The following is a 15,782-nucleotide window of genomic DNA, read 5'->3' on the forward strand; positions in this document are numbered from 1 at the left end:
TTTGTTCAAGAACGTCTGAGCACTTCAAATTAAAAGTAGCGGCTCCACATCAGGGGGTACGTGAAATAATTTAATACATTTTTTCCAAGATCAATAACCTGTGCACAGACATCACAATAGCGGCATGTCAGCTGAAGTATCATTAAAGGTCCGACGGCTGACAATAGTTACTGTTATAGTGGATCTACCTCAATACCACTTTTTGATATCCGATACCAAAACTGCAGTCTCGAGGATCAGTATTGATCCTACAAAGATCCGATATTTTTTTTTTTATCACTGAAAGTTGTTAAAAAAACTGGATGTAATTAAATTTTGCTGACATCGTAAAAAAAAGAATCATAAAATAAAATGTATATTACTTGGATCCGGCCGGTACTAATAAAAACAATTTAAAAACATTTAAAGCATCACAAACAACACAATCAAAAGATGACAGTTTATTTTGTACAAAACATACAGAGGTAAATGAAATTGAAGTGTCTCTATCATACTATTTTAGTTCAGGATAGTTATTTAGCCATTATCAGCAGTAAAATCTTCATATTTTTTCTATAATTATTTCGATAATTATTTTTCATGTACAATTATCAGCTTTAAAACACATGTCAGTTACTGTCAACTAAATATGACATCACATCAACAATCAAGGATCATGTGACATTTACAAGTAGAGTGAGCAAAGTTCCGAGATGGGTGAATGGAGGGGAAACACCACTTTGGGGGTGTTTTTGCGTTTGCATTGCTAAAAGCTAAAAGTTCATTTTACATGATACATACCCTTTAATACTGTGGGAATTTGGGGTCTATCCTCTTCGCCCACGCCATCAGCCCCCCACAGATATCTTTCACTGTGATATTGTCTACTTCAGATCCACTCATCTTCTCAAGAATCTGCGCAGCCTTCTGGGAGTCGTTGCCCAGCTTACAAATCACATAAACTGGAAGAAACCACAGAGATACTTTTGGCGACAGAAGTACTTTCCTGTGGATCTGTATGATAACTATAGGGGAAAACAAAGTTTGCATACAGATCATATTCAAGGGATTCTATTTTTACAGTACAGTCCATATATTCTATGTTTTGGGCTATAACTATAATTTGTGTGCTATGGTGTAGATCAGATTAAAAACAACATTTTATGGACATAGTGTAAGAAGGCAACTATCCCATGATATAGTTGCAATTGTAAACCACAGAAATTCCATTCATGCAAACTCAGATAATGATTGCAATGTAAAGTAAAAAAATGTATAGATAAATATGTGAGAAATGAGTGTGCACTGTGCAGTACACCCATAGCATTTCAGACTACCATTAGATAAAGCCGGCGTTTGGTCATTTTACCTGAAGGCCGGCAGACACCGACCATCTGCTGTTTCAATTGGTCGATACGTTCCTGAAGTAACTGCATATGTTCGCTCGTCCTCTCTTCTAAACTTGAGAGTGGTATATCTTGCAACAATGTCAGGAGAATAACCACAAAGAGGGGCTTTATTATGTCTCATCAGACTGATTTATGTTTTGTTTCCAGTCTAATAAAGGATACTGAGAGAGCTTGGTAAATGGCATATGTCCACCTCCACAAGAGGGCGCACATCTAACAGGAGATGGGGCTCTGCTTTGTCCACAATGGATTTGTAATCCTGGAAATACAATGAAACATTCACAAAAATGCAAAAATAACATTGACCAACTCATTAAGAAGGGAGTGGTTTTATCTTAGGAAAACATATTTATATCTTACAGTTAAATTCGGAAATATACCAACTTGCAGTTAATTTGAGGGAAGTAATGCTTGGGTTTGATTTGTAACATTTTACAATTACTTTAACAGGTTTTCCTAAAACCGCTGGACTCAAAATGGCTCCTAAATAGAACCCCTGACGCAAATTCAATTTAACTGTGATTTCCATCTCTGCGCTTAATGACTGCTTGAAAGTTCAGAAGGTGCATATGCATGTGCGATCCACATGCAACATTATTGATGCCAAACACAGTGTTATTCTTTTCTGTGGAAAATTTACAAGCACATTTAGCTTGTTTCCCGTGAGTGCTGAGATACAATCAGTTCATCCATTTTCATGAATTCGAGGAGAACATTACGAGTAATGGTTGAATAAACAACACTTAATACAGGGGAGGGATGTACTGGCCAAAAGGTTCCCCACCTGCACTGTGATCCTCTGATCTCTGGACAAGAGGTTGAGTCTGCGACACTGAAAACAAAACAAAAAAATACTTTATATTAACAAGTAGATTTAAATACTTCTTATAAAAGAACATGTCAGGATATCAAGGTCAACCTTATCTGTTGCGGCAGAACCACAGAAGGCTTCATAGTCGACGAGCTTGGTTACGCTGGGCTTTTCTCCACACACTACACACCCCGACTGCTTCGGCCGCAACCTGATGGACCTGAACCTGGTACTGTGAGCATCAAAGATCACCAGCTGCTGGCCACAGGAAGCTAACACGTGCGGTTAAGTTAAACATGAAACCACGTTTGCAAGCTGAGCCGTAACCTGAGCAACTAATGTCATTTTTAGTCGACAGCAAGTGGCAAAATGGCCACCCGTGATATGGTTAGACTGGGTGGTTTTCGCTGCTTAACTCAAATTCCATATACGCAATATTAATCAATACACAAATAAAAACGGTAATGTGAGGCAGTTACTGTACATCATAGGTGTCAAACTCAAGGCCCGGGGGCCAGATACGGTCCACCACATCATTTTATGTGGCCCGCAAAGACAAATTATGCATCAAATTGGTGTGTCAATAATAGAATTGCAAATTGTCTTCACTTTTAAAAATATATTTTTTTTAAAATTTGACCATTTTTTACTAGTCTGATTTAAAAATGAGTTATTTGTCAGTTTGTTTTGTAGCTTTTACTGTATATAATATGAGGTGCTCATACATTTATTTGGGTTGACAGTCATAATGGCCCTCTGAAAGAAACTATGACTACAATGCGGCCTGCGAAAAAAATGACTTTGACATCCCTGCTGTACATATTAATTCGTAACAGAAAAGAAAATCCCAAATAAACCTCATCCTGGATTTGTAACAAGTCCCAACTTTGTGACAATTCACTTCTGTATTACATCGAGGAATGCTGAAATGTACAGTATGTCATGCCAGAGTTGAGATACAGCCATGTCCAGAGGCTATCTTGAGGACCTCCAATGCTTGAAAGCAGCCCATTATGCCTGGAACTTAAAGATAAGTGGAACATTTGACTAACAACCACTATTTAACAGGCTGGAGATGATGGAGAAAGAAGTGTCTGTATAAAGTTAATGGCTTCTTGGAAAGAGGCTGGACTTACCCACTCCTAACACCCCTCCATCGGAACAATTTGTCACTGTCTCTGGGGGTGGGGGCACTGGGTAGAGGCATCTGTAGCAAGGGCCTCCGCCATAGTTGTATACAGTCAACTACAAGACAAAACATTCAGGCCGTGCAGGATGGTGATTTGCAAGATGAAAATATCTTACCTGTCCCTCCATTCTGAGGGCGCTCGCCGATACGAGAGGCTTGCCGCTCAACACACAAGCGTCGTTGACAAGATAACGAGTGGGGACGTTGTCCGAACAATCGGCCACGATGTCATATATGAAGTCAGTCAAGTCAAGGCATGTCTTTTTTTTCTTAATTTCATAAAGTCACCAAAAACCTGACGGAACGGGATACTGTTGAATGAGTTGCAAGGCGTTCTCAGGTGAAAGCTGCAAGTGGTAAGGAATACACTCCACTGTTGAGTTCAACCTGTGAGGTTACATTCAAAAGTACAAATTAACAAAATAACAATTAATTCATCTACAAAGTACAGTGGAACTTCTAAAGTCAAATATGAAATAAAATCGCAGGTGTCCATGAGCAATACTTTCAGCATACTAATTTTGTGTTCTTTTATGCCAATTCTGAATTTTATACAGGTCTGCTGTACAGTTAATATATGCTCAATATGGTAACATTTGGATCTGTAAATGGATTAATTCAGCTCCCATTGCTTCCTTTTGGTAGAAAAATTAAAATCCAAATAAAACTGAGGTTGGACCATCTTGGACTAAATTATGTTCAACCTTAGAGGTTCAACTGTAGATGGAAGTTGCTGTGCTTGTGGTTTCCTAGTGGTAAAATGGTACCCAAGTGTGGTGAACGACAAGCCAAATGTGTACTAACCACAGTGGGGGGCAAGAAGCACCAAAAGAAGCTGCCTCAGAAATAACATGTTTACACAACATTTGCAGACTGGAGTACACACATACACACCCAAATATAACTTGAGGCCAGACTGGAAAGCGCCTGCATTCATTACACAGAGACCATTGGGGTCACAAACAACAGTTTTAATGATACAATTTTCTCTTATTATCTAATGTTGACTAAATACACGTGTTTGACAAAACTGTGATTGTGTAGGACACAAACATCACCTTCTGACTGCGTTGGCTGCTGACAGAGCTTTAGTGTGACCCCGGTTCTCCTCGCCATGTAGTACTTGTCTATGCAGATTACTGAGCTCCACCTCATCATAGTCCAGCAGACCCAGCCGCCCTGTAGAGAAACACAGACGGAGTAAATGAATGCCAAACCCTAACAGGAATAGAGAACCATGTAAAATAGTGACATCTGCTGAGCAAGATTGCATCAATTGCAGTGGACCCTCTGAAGTCAAATCCTCGGGGTGTCATTTACTGTAAAACGCACCTCTTGATTCATCCAAAACACCGGGGTCGTTATGCACGATTTTACACAAGATGTCAGCATATTGTGCAAGACTTCAACGTAACTCATGTTAGCTCAACCTCAAGGGATTAACATTCTTTGGCCTTTTGTTGTTTTAATTCCAAAAGAAACATAAAACTCAACAAGATGCATTAAAAGACCAACATAACAGACAATTAGGAATGTGTTGTTTTTTTTCAAATTGTGTTTAAATAAACTTGACTAATAGATATTTTATTCATTTTATGTTATCAATATTGAGTGCTTAAAGGGACAAACTGTTTGCCTTAGCAAAATGTTAGTGTGCCGGTCAATTACCTAGGGATGCTTGATTATGGAAAAAATTAGCAATCGTGATTATTTTGCTACTAATTGAATAATTTTTTATCACAAAACAAGAAAATGTTTGAACGTATAAAATATTGAGTCAAATTAGATTCTTGGAAATATATTTAAAAAATGTTCTTGGACCAAACAGAATTTATAAAATCAGTTATTTTCTTTTATAATAATCGTTTTTTTAAACCAATTTTGTAATCAAGGTGTAATAATCATAACTAAAATTTTGATTAATTGAACAGCCCTGCGATTACCTACCTATGCCTGCTGCCGCTAGATATTGAGCTAGAGGGCAACCCAGACCTCCACAACCCACAATCAGTACAGATGTCTTGAGTAGGTTCAGCTGTCCTGTGCACAAATAAAGACCACATCGGTGTGTTTTGTCCTGACATAGTCATTCTCTTGCATTTATAGATGAATTGTTACCTTGCACACCCAACTCAGGTAGGAGGAGCTGTCTGCTGTACCTCAAGATGTCTTCATTGGAGAGAGCTGCTTTGGCTTTTAGTGGGGTAAGTGGAGTCACTCTGTCAAGTAGCTGTGGGACTAAAGAGTTGTTCTTCTAGAAAAAAAAGAAAATAGTACAATGATAAGAGCTAACTGTAGATGATCTGACTAACCAATTAGGGCAATTATGTGTTTGGCTGATTATTTCTGTTGTAACAATGCTCATGCTGAGAGGACCCAGAAGTCCAAAGTGAAATTTTGCACTTTGGGTTTTTGTTAGCTTGAAGTTAAAAAACATTGTGCAGAATCCATGAGTTAGTTTTTGAGCGACTAAATTAATTGATATTTTCCAAGATAGTCTGATTAAACGAGATGTACCGATACATGACAGACGGACACATATAAGATAATGTAAATAGTAGAAAATGATTTAGCATTGTTTGTAACGATTTGCTGACAATGGCATTGCAAATAAACGATACTTTCTAGCTGACAGTCACTAAGACACTACACTACCTTTTCGAATGCAGCCAGTTTATTCTTCAGGACAGCGATCTCTTTCTCTTTCTCTCTTAGCTGTGCCTTCAAGTAGTTCGCTTCCTCAGTCGTCCCTGATATTACTTCCATTATATATATGTCAAATGTTTTAACTACAAGTCAGCAGTGCAAAATGTGAGGAAGCAGTTCACGCATTGAAACAATACACATGAGCTCAAGAACCACACTTCCGCTTTTATCACGTGGTTATGATACCACGTGGTACGCAGTTTGGCTGGTTCGTCCCTCTTTCTGGGCTGTACAGTTTATTTTTATTTTTTCTCCTTTGCCGTTGTTTATAAATTATGTCTTTGGATTCACAAGAACTAAATAAAAAACAATGTGGTTTTTTTTTATAAGAATTAATAATAAATAATAAATAAGAAAATACATACAATGGTGACTTTATGGAAAACACCAATTGGGGGTACAGGAGTTGAAGTACTCGAGGAACGAAGGGGTTATTTTATATATTTTGTCAATTTAGGATGGGGGAAAACGATCACTAATCCGTGTGCGCACACTCGTACACGCACACATACGCTCGCGCACACACGCGCTCCCCGCTGCCTTTCACATGATCTGAAGTGGTAGAGAGAGAAAAAGAGAGAGAGAGAGAGACGCAGAAACGATGGCTGTGTGGGACCACTGTCCTTCTATCATGCGCTTTTTTGCCACTGTTGCCATCTGGTCAACACTCAACCACTGCTCTAATGGAATTCCCTGGACACAAGAAAAGGTAAGCCAATTAAATCTGTTGCTCCAACTACACTCAAGTGAAACGGTATTATTGATCGGTGTATTCGTGTTAAATTTCAACATTGTGGTCGTAACAATTCTTTTAGGATCTTACAACACCACTCTCAAATATTAAGATGATTTTAGTGATTGTATTTGAGATATTTTATAGTAATAATTAGAATAATAAAGACGGGCTCGAACGAGTCTTCTAAGTGCTTTGTAAATGATGCCTTATTTTATTTATTGATTTAATTTGGGGGGAAAAAAGAATTTGCTTATTAATCGTTATTAAAGCCTTTGTAACTTAAGCATGAGCAGGCATTAAGAATATAACCTTAGGTACATGTACGAGTGTGGGAAAAGGGAGTGCCAAACAAATTGACGTTGGAGTCTTTAACATTTAATCAAAACATGGCCTAGCTTACGCTACAACATTCCTGCTTCTCATATTCTTGTGGTTTTAGCCTTCATGTAGTTGCTATGGCAGCTCTGTCATCATCTTTGATCTTCCAATTGCAGGGCTTGGTATTTATAGATCTCAAGTGGACCCCACCTTAACCCTCTCGGGGTTCAGGGCCATGGAACCAACCACATAATAATACTGTATGCACTGTATTCTGCATTGCAGTTATAGAACCTAAACCGGTTTTTGGACGGATGTACGAAAGAACATACCTTTGGTGGCCAAGCGACAAGGAACAAATTAACATTATGACTGTATCTTTTCATATGGGTGTGTGTTCAGGTTCTTTCCCAAACATAAAAGTAATGTAATATACTTTTTTTTTTTAAATGGCCTAAAAATGGGAAGAACATGTGCCATTTACTTGTAACTCCGTATCAGGATTTTTCTGTTACAGCTATTAGTGAGAAAATAATCTAATTTCGAGTGCATTCTGAATATGACCGAGGGAAAGAGTGGAGCAAGCGAATCAATCGAGATGGATCGTCTTTGGCTTGCTGGGTTTTAATGTCTGTTTCCAAGACAACCAGGCTTCTCTGCAGCTTGAACTTTGAGACCAATTCTGAGTGAACAACTAGAACCAGAGGGATCAATATGATTGTATTTTAGCTCCCACTGAGCAAACTTGCACAGATACTGATGAGCTCTCTTTCTCAGTCAGTCAGACACTCACGAGGTAGTACACTTGCACAAGGCGAGGGAATTTCCATGTTATTTTAACACAGCTAGGAAGCGCAACTACATATTCTATTACGATCATAGCAGTGGTATTGTAGATAACTGATTTACTTTGAGAATGTTCTACTATTTTGGTTACCTTATTTTACTACCATATTTATTCATTCTAAGCTGTGATATGTTGTGACCTGAGACCTTGCAAGTGTAATGTCATTTTCAGTCGACAACAAGTGGCAAAATGGCCGCCTCCTGAGATGGATCATTTAACATGTGAATTTGCCCATTTAATTCATAACATTACTGTGAACACTATTTTGACTAGTTGGACTTTAATACATATTATTATTATTATTATTATTATTATTATTATTATTATTATTATTATTATTATTATTATTATTATTATTGTTGTTATTATTAAGAACATGTTAGGGTTGACTTCCCCTTTAAGGAAAACATTTGTCAATGAATAGCCAACACAATGAATGGGCTGATCAATGATGCACTGAGGTGTGCTAATATAAATGTGTCTTCAGACCTCAGGAACAGACAGCAGCTAAATTAAGGTGTATCCATCTATTGAGTACCCATGCTGTTTTTATAGCCATTTATCTGTAACTCCATTTTGAAACCAGAGGCAGCAGTGCAGTGGACACTTTTTTCCCCACATTTCCCCCGAACAATATATGAATAAATCAAGGAGCTAACAAGCAAAAAATCCCTTTGCTCTTGTCCAGTTACAGCACCAAGCTGTCACGCTTACACCCAGCGAGATCCAGACGGCCCTGACACACACAGACCTGACCCAAATGTGGCAAAGGGACCTAAGGCCATTGCTTGTTACCAGGTATCCAGGCTCCCCAGGCAGCCAAGCGGTGCAGCAGGTAAGTTTGATCACCACAGCTATGGTAGCAAAAAACTGATACGCCAGCAGGGATTTTGATTTTATCTTTATCTGTATTACAATTAATTCTCTCTAATAGGGACAAAACATGTTCAATTAGTAACAAAGCAATAATAATGCTTCTTGTTTGTTTCTTTATTTCAGCATATTAAAGCAACCCTGGGTTCCCTTGGAGCAAGTTGGGAAGTAACGGAGGATACGTTCACGTCACAGACACCTTACGGCCCATTACCCTTCACCAACATCATTGCCACCCTCAACCCATCAGCTAAGCGCCGCCTGGTTCTAGCCTGTCACTATGACTCCAAGTATTACCACCAACAGGTGTTTCTGGGAGCCACCGATTCTGCTGTGCCATGCGCCATGATGCTTGAGCTGGCACGAGCCCTCAATGAAGAGCTAAAAACTCAAAAGGTAATGTTTGTGGCTTAGAAGCAACATAAAAAAAGGATACATTTGTGGGATGAATTCTCTTTTTTGTTCCATCTCAACTGTGCCCCAGTGCACAAAGCAATATCCATAATTGCATGGTTGGTTGATTCTAGGGTGGAAGAATTTGACCTCTCAGATACCTTCGGAAAGGACTAGTACAGAAATTGTAAGACAGGACTTTGCTGCTTGAAGAAATGGACAAAAAAACTCCACAGACATGACACTTTAAAATGTAGAGTGGACGCTCTAAATGTCCAGTACATGTATTTTGTCCATATTTAAAATGTGGCCCCGTCCAGCATTTAAATTTCCCTATCCATCCCTGGTCAATCACATGAAGAACACACTTAACATTCATGCCGCCTGCTCCTTTGCCCTTTGCTTCACCAATACATCTTTCCACTGGATGGACAGGGACAAGCCCAGTGACCGCCAGAGATCAGCCAAAGTCTGTGTTTATCGTGTTCAAGCGTCTATCAAAAAGATCCAAGGGGAGAAGTGAAATTCAGTTGACTGCAAATAAGTTTGCTTCTAGAGTGCATATGGCTGACATTAGGCAGAATCCTTCAAAATAATCACCTTTAAATAGATTTGAGGGGGGGCGGTATGTGAAGCTTACATCAAGACAAAACAAACCCACTTTAGATTAGCACCTAATTGCTCTGATTAAAAAGAAAACTTGTGCTACAGTATGTCCCCAATGATAATCATTACCAAGTACATTCAACAAATATTCCAATAAAATCAATACAAAAAAAAAAAAATCTGACCTCCTTAGTAGATACCAATTATTTGGAATTCAAAGTGGTGATAAAATCATAGCCTTCCACTATTGATGCAATGGGCTTTTGGTACTTACATTGCTTATTTTCTTTAGCACAATATGTCCACTAGAGGGAAGCAAACCGTTTAGAATCTAAAATGGTGTTGTAAACAACTGCTGACACTTGTTTCCCTTGTAGACTTCTTTCCCCAACCTGACCTTGCAATTGATTTTCTTCGATGGAGAGGAAGCTCTCGTCCACTGGACCGCTCTAGACTCTTTGTATGGCTCTCGTCACTTAGCACAAAAGATGCAAAACACCCCGCATCCTCCAGGAGAAACAGACACCAATCAACTGGATGGGATAGTATGTCTCCTGACCCTCACACACACTTACACACAAACATACACACACACGTGTGCACAAACGGTGTGCACTCTTGGAGAAATTAAGTTCTAGTGTTACTATTTCTCCAGGATCTTTTTCTGTTGTTGGACCTGATTGGGGCCCCAAGTCCACGCTTTGGTAACCAGTTCCAAACCACAACGTACTGGCTGTCCCGGTTGCAGAACATAGGTGATGAATAATAATATCACATTAGTTAAAGTAATAAGCCACCACACTGGTTCAGCCTGTCATAGACCTGTGGAGAAACTTGCTGTCGTCACATTTAGCACATCCTGGGAACTACTTCTGAATAACAAACGACCACATTTAGCACATTATGTTAACTCGTTGCCCTGCCTCTTGTCCAAAGTTACCTGGGAATCATCTTCAGCTCACTGGTGACCCTAATGAGGGCTTTAGCGCGGATAATTGATTCCAAAAACCACCCGTGATAAGTGAAATCCACAAAGTACGGTCACCAACAAGAAGTACTGGCCAGGCTAACGAGTTAGCAGAAAGATGCTAATTCGCGATCGTCCTAACACGCAAAAACGGACTTCTAAAGGAATGTAAACGAACTTTTGGAGCAATACTACATTGTCCTAAAGGTGAGACACGTTTCCTCAATTTAGAAGTTTTATTTTGACTTTTAAATGTTTTTTTTAATTTGGAAAAAAAAATCCGCGATATAGTGAAGCCGCGATAAACGAAACGTGAAGTAGCGAGGGATCACTGTACATCTTTCTAACAGTGTACACTTTGTACTCTTTGTGGGCAGAAAAACGTCTACACTCAATGAATCAACTCCAAAATCATCCAGATGAAGTGGAATATTTCTGGCCAGATCATCCTATTGGCCGTATTGAAGATGATCATATACCATTCCTCAACAGAGGTACGCACCCCCAGACAGTAGGCTACTCAAATATGTTTTGTCATACGGTTCATGAGTAACCCTCATGCTTTGCTTCTTTGGCAGGTGTACGCATCCTCCATCTCATTCCCTCCCCTTTTCCCGCCGTGTGGCACACATTTGATGACAATGAGCAGAACCTGGACCGCTCCACCATTGAAAACCTCAACAAGATTTTACAGATCTTTGTCCTCGAGTACCTTAACGCCCGACCTGCCAGTACTATAAACACAATGACAAACATGTAATTTTACCTTATGTGTATATTGCTAATGTATTTACCTATTACTTGAGACACAATGTTGACATTTAACCCCTGATTACAGGAACAGGTGCATTTTGTTCACAAATGTAGATGTTAACTCACATATTGTATGTAAAAGGTATATATCATGCATTTAAGGCTCAATTTAAATTTAAATTAATAAAGTACTTTTTAGACACACACACACACTTGAATTTGATTCTGCAGCTTTAGTCTTTTGACATGTACGCCAGGTCGTGTATTATAACTACAGATTATGTGACATTCTGTCTTCTACGGTTAGTCTGTTCAATGTTTATAGAATTAATCATTCATGGGGAGGATGTAAATTTACAGTATTTGTATTGTAACAAGGTAAAGAGCACTTCATATCCTGTCTTCCTAGATAGCAAAATGAATCACATCCTGTGCTGGTGTACCTCATTTGCCTGCCATTATTTATCTTTGTGATAATTTGGCCAGTGTTAATATAGCGGATAATGTCATGCATGTACTTTCTGGATCATGAGTCAGAAATAAATGTTGCATTACAATACAAGGAAGTTCATGAAAAAATGTCTTTTCAAGTGACTTTTAGCATGAGGGACGTTTTTGTAGTTTCAATTCAAATTTTACACAGTCATCAGGAAACACTACCTACAGTACATCTGTTTTTTCATCTGGTGCTGAGCTTGTTCCTTTCCTTCACAGAGACCCACTCACCTCCACAATCTCAAGTCCCTTAATCCTGTCAGGGTGGCCCTCTCCTGAATTCCGCTCTGTTCAAATCTCTTCAGCACACTCCTGGAAAAACTGAGCATGACTGATTCACTATACTTATTATACTGCACATTATTATTTTTATGCATTCTAACAGGTTATTAAAACAACATGCTTCAAGGAAATGGGAGGGGAGTACTTATTTTCACGGGTTGACTTAGTGTAATAGGGCTGAATATTTTATTTTTTAAGTTTCAAGCTCAACATATTTATTTTCAGTTTCAAGTTTTACATTTTCAAGTACATAACGTTTGACCCAAATCGACCTCCATATTTTTGACAAAGTAAGGAGTAGAAATTAAGTTAGATGTAGATGACTTCAAATGCAGGAAGTAAACGTTATCAGAAAATAAACATTCATGTAACGCATCAATGCAAGAAAAAGTATAATTAAGTATAGTAAAACAGTATTTGTACTTTGTTAATTACTGCCTCTGCCGTCAGTTTAATACTGTAGTACAGTTGATCACCAGCAGGGAGAAGTAGTGAACCGCTTTCTGACCGCACTGTAGCGTAGTATGGAGGATTTTTTTTAATAGTAACATTCGAAATTATACACTTGCTGTTGGCAATGACACTTCTAAATATCATTAGAATTACGCAAAATGAAACGTCTCGAATAATTGCACGCAGCGTGAAACAGAATACTAGTTGATCATGCATCCAGTTTTAACTTTCAAATAAAACCGGTGAATGAATACTCCAAAACGTCACAGCGATGCGTTTGTTGTACCTCGGAAACTTTAGTGACAGTCCGATTTCAAGGATGTATAACAAACTGACTCGTTACGTGCTTGAAAATATAATTGCTAAGAAGAGTAATTTCATACATGAAACTCTTTTATTAGTTGTTCGTTTTTATGACTTATACAAGCGACAGGGTAAACAATCGCACTTTATTGACCTTGTTGTTTAGGCTTTTCCGAATTGTATTTGAAGGCAACACCGGTCCCACACGCACAGGACCGATGAAGAGTTGTAATGTGGGGGATGTCAATCCTGCTCGGCTGCGTTTTGCAAGTTGTTTTGGAAATGAAGATACACAGCCTTAAAGAATGAAAACAAAGTTTTTATTAGGATGTGACAGCCAAGTTGACACTTAACTCTTCCCCCGATACTGTCTTCAAAATATTTTGTCAGGTATACGCGACTGAAGAAGCCATGGAACCGATAACGAAGTGGACCCCAAAGCAAGTTGTAGACTGGATGAAAGGTAAGCCCATCAATGCACTTTGATTTTATTATATAAATACAATATGTATTTGTCATAAAGTTTCCCAATATTAACGTCTATATGTCAAAACCGTCGTTTATCGGTTGCTAGTTTCGTAGAAACTGTGACAACAGCACCCAACGACGTCACTGCATAGCATTTCACTTGTCAATCAACAAAGCTTTACTTCTGCGCATATTAGCAAACATTGCGTTTTGTTGCTGTTTATGTTCCATCTGCAGAAAGTTAGGTTGCGTCTATAAACAAACATGCCGATATAGCTCAACTTGCGGGCAAAACACTGGGTACCCTGTTATTTGTCATCTTGACTAAAAAAAATAAATAAAAAATGCATGCATTGCTTATTTAACACGAAACCGGCTTTGAAATCACATATATGACGTGCAAAATCAGCTTTAAAGAATTCACATGTATTAAAGCATTTTTAAAGGCCTTTGACTTGTACACACACTTTCAGTGCCAGGTAGCATGTTTGCCATCTACCGCGAATGACTACCTGGCTCCAGTCACTGCAAAGTTATGTGCAGTGAGAAATGTCAAATGGTATGTGCGGTATGGATGGAAAATATTCACTGCTCCCTTTTGATGATGTGAACTGAATGACTGATGTGTCATATGAAAAAAAATATTTATAATTTATAAATTATTTATATTTGAATATTTTATATTTCAAACAACCTTATGCACACAGTGTTAAATTGACTTAATTTCACTATGTGACACAAGGCTGATTGTAGTCTGTTTGAAGCCAATCAGTGGCTCAAAAGGATTGTGTGGAGGGGGGTTAGTTTCAGTGAAAAAAGCCCAGCCAGGACACGCATGGATCGGGGGGGATTAGTTGACACAGGGCCCATTGCTGCCAGTCTATCTGCAAATCTGACTCAGCGGTCGTCTTTATCGGTCTTAAATTACCACAATTTTTTCAGGGCATGACAAATCAGGTCAAATAAGGTGAACAAATCACACGAGCATTATTTTGTTTAATCGCTACATACCTAAATGATGGAAAATTGAGTACAGCAGCACTGAAGTGTGCAGGTTTCTTTGCAAGAAAATGAACAGCTAGCCATCTGATAATAATAATCAATAATCTAAAGAAAAAAACATTTTCTTGTTTTGGTACTTTCAACAAAATGTATTATTCCTCAACATCATGCGGCTTTCTATTGGTGTATTATATTCAGCATTTTGAAGTTCCAAGACATCAGAAAGTATTGTGGACCAATACAATCTTAATTGAAATCAATCATAAGGCTATGAAATATACATATTAGTGATGATGCAATTATTACAGGTACTCTTAAATTAGGAACATATCAAAAGTGTGCCAAAGCTCTCATCCAAAATCCCTTATCATAATTTGGGCTGAAAACTCAGTGAGAATGATTCTTTTAATAATCAATAACACCAATTAATCGATGAATTGGATTAAAACATTTTAAAATTTTCCATCCCCTTCGACTCCTGCGAGACGGTTCGGATAATGAATGAATGGATTGATGGGAACACAAAACAACATATTATTTCAACAATGTACAAGCAAGTTGAATTAAATATATAAAATATAAATACATGCATACAATATCTTCTAGGGCTGCATGATATTGGGAGGTGGAGATTGCTTTATATTGCTATTCCAATGGCAAAAGCAGTGTTTTTAGGGTTGTCTTTTGAAACTACCACAAACAAAGAACAACAATCCCATGTCTCACTCTGCTAAATGATGACAGAAAACACTGTTAGTGACGAGCCAGTATGTCGGTCCACTGTATATTGTATAAAAAGTCTCGCAATGAAAGACTGGCAACGTTATAATCACTTTACTAGAGAAGTTATGTGTTCCTCCTTTCATGTATAGAATGTGACTGAAGCCTTTTGCATGCTTCTATTTTCAGCATTTGCATGGAAATGGCCCAATTGTTATTTTCATCCATCCAGCATAGTTTTTGCTAAAACAGTCTCATCTAAACAGCCTTTGAGTTTTACTCACACAAATACTGTATGCATTTGCTGTCATTTGCCTCAGGTGGTTTTTGTCTGAGGGGACAAGGAAGTTCTTTGTGTATTGAAGCAGTTGTTAATCACTAGCATTGTTGGGGGAGATCAAGCAGTAGCTGGTAGATGTTTATTGCCAGTGAAAGCGCAATTGGTTCTTTCAATTTCAACACTGTCGTCTTT

The 15,782-nt window shown here is 38.4% G+C and overlaps 3 protein-coding genes across 7 annotated transcripts in view; 2 read left to right on the plus strand and 1 right to left on the minus strand.

The window, feature by feature from the left end:
* Nucleotides 1-425: 425 nt before the first annotated feature.
* On the minus strand, nucleotides 426-6,275 carry mocs3 (molybdenum cofactor synthesis 3). Of its 2 annotated transcripts, none has more exons than XM_049739930.2 (13): nucleotides 6,044-6,275; nucleotides 5,507-5,639; nucleotides 5,336-5,428; nucleotides 4,447-4,567; nucleotides 3,701-3,775; nucleotides 3,505-3,622; nucleotides 3,336-3,444; nucleotides 3,160-3,222; nucleotides 2,308-2,471; nucleotides 2,173-2,220; nucleotides 1,551-1,647; nucleotides 1,349-1,456; nucleotides 426-941 (listed from the first exon to the last, which is right to left on the minus strand). In XM_049739930.2, exons 1-13 carry the CDS (start codon nucleotides 6,152-6,154, stop codon nucleotides 784-786), a joined length of 1,398 nt encoding a protein of 465 aa, XP_049595887.1. In that variant the 5' UTR covers nucleotides 6,155-6,275; the 3' UTR covers nucleotides 426-783. The 2 variants fall into 2 exon arrangements, with proteins under 2 accessions (XP_049595887.1, XP_049595886.1); XM_049739929.2 differs by having other exon boundaries at nucleotides 5,507-5,642.
* Nucleotides 6,276-6,546: 271 nt separating this feature from the next.
* Nucleotides 6,547-12,149, plus strand: qpct (glutaminyl-peptide cyclotransferase). Its single transcript, XM_049739931.2, has 7 exons — nucleotides 6,547-6,803; nucleotides 8,684-8,830; nucleotides 8,995-9,264; nucleotides 10,245-10,412; nucleotides 10,523-10,622; nucleotides 11,212-11,328; nucleotides 11,413-12,149. The coding sequence occupies exons 1-7, from the start codon at nucleotides 6,696-6,698 to the stop codon at nucleotides 11,592-11,594; spliced, it is 1,092 nt and encodes a 363-aa protein (XP_049595888.1). The 5' UTR covers nucleotides 6,547-6,695; the 3' UTR covers nucleotides 11,595-12,149.
* A 1,158-nt stretch (nucleotides 12,150-13,307) lies between these two features.
* Nucleotides 13,308-15,782, plus strand: part of LOC125981315 (connector enhancer of kinase suppressor of ras 3) — a 34,042-nt gene continuing 31,567 nt past the window's right edge. For 2 of the 4 annotated variants that reach the window (XM_049741293.2, XM_049741294.2), the window contains exon 1: nucleotides 13,308-13,583. In XM_049741293.2, coding sequence (XP_049597250.1) covers nucleotides 13,532-13,583 — 52 coding nt within the window. In that variant the 5' untranslated portion in view covers nucleotides 13,308-13,531. The remainder of the gene's footprint in view (nucleotides 13,584-15,782) is intronic. The other 2 variants (XM_049741290.2, XM_049741292.2) reach the window with 1 other exon arrangement.

The sequence above is a fragment of the Syngnathus scovelli genome, chromosome 14, assembly GCF_024217435.2.
Source record: "Syngnathus scovelli strain Florida chromosome 14, RoL_Ssco_1.2, whole genome shotgun sequence".
In the NCBI taxonomy this organism is placed as follows: Eukaryota; Metazoa; Chordata; class Actinopteri; order Syngnathiformes; family Syngnathidae; genus Syngnathus; species Syngnathus scovelli.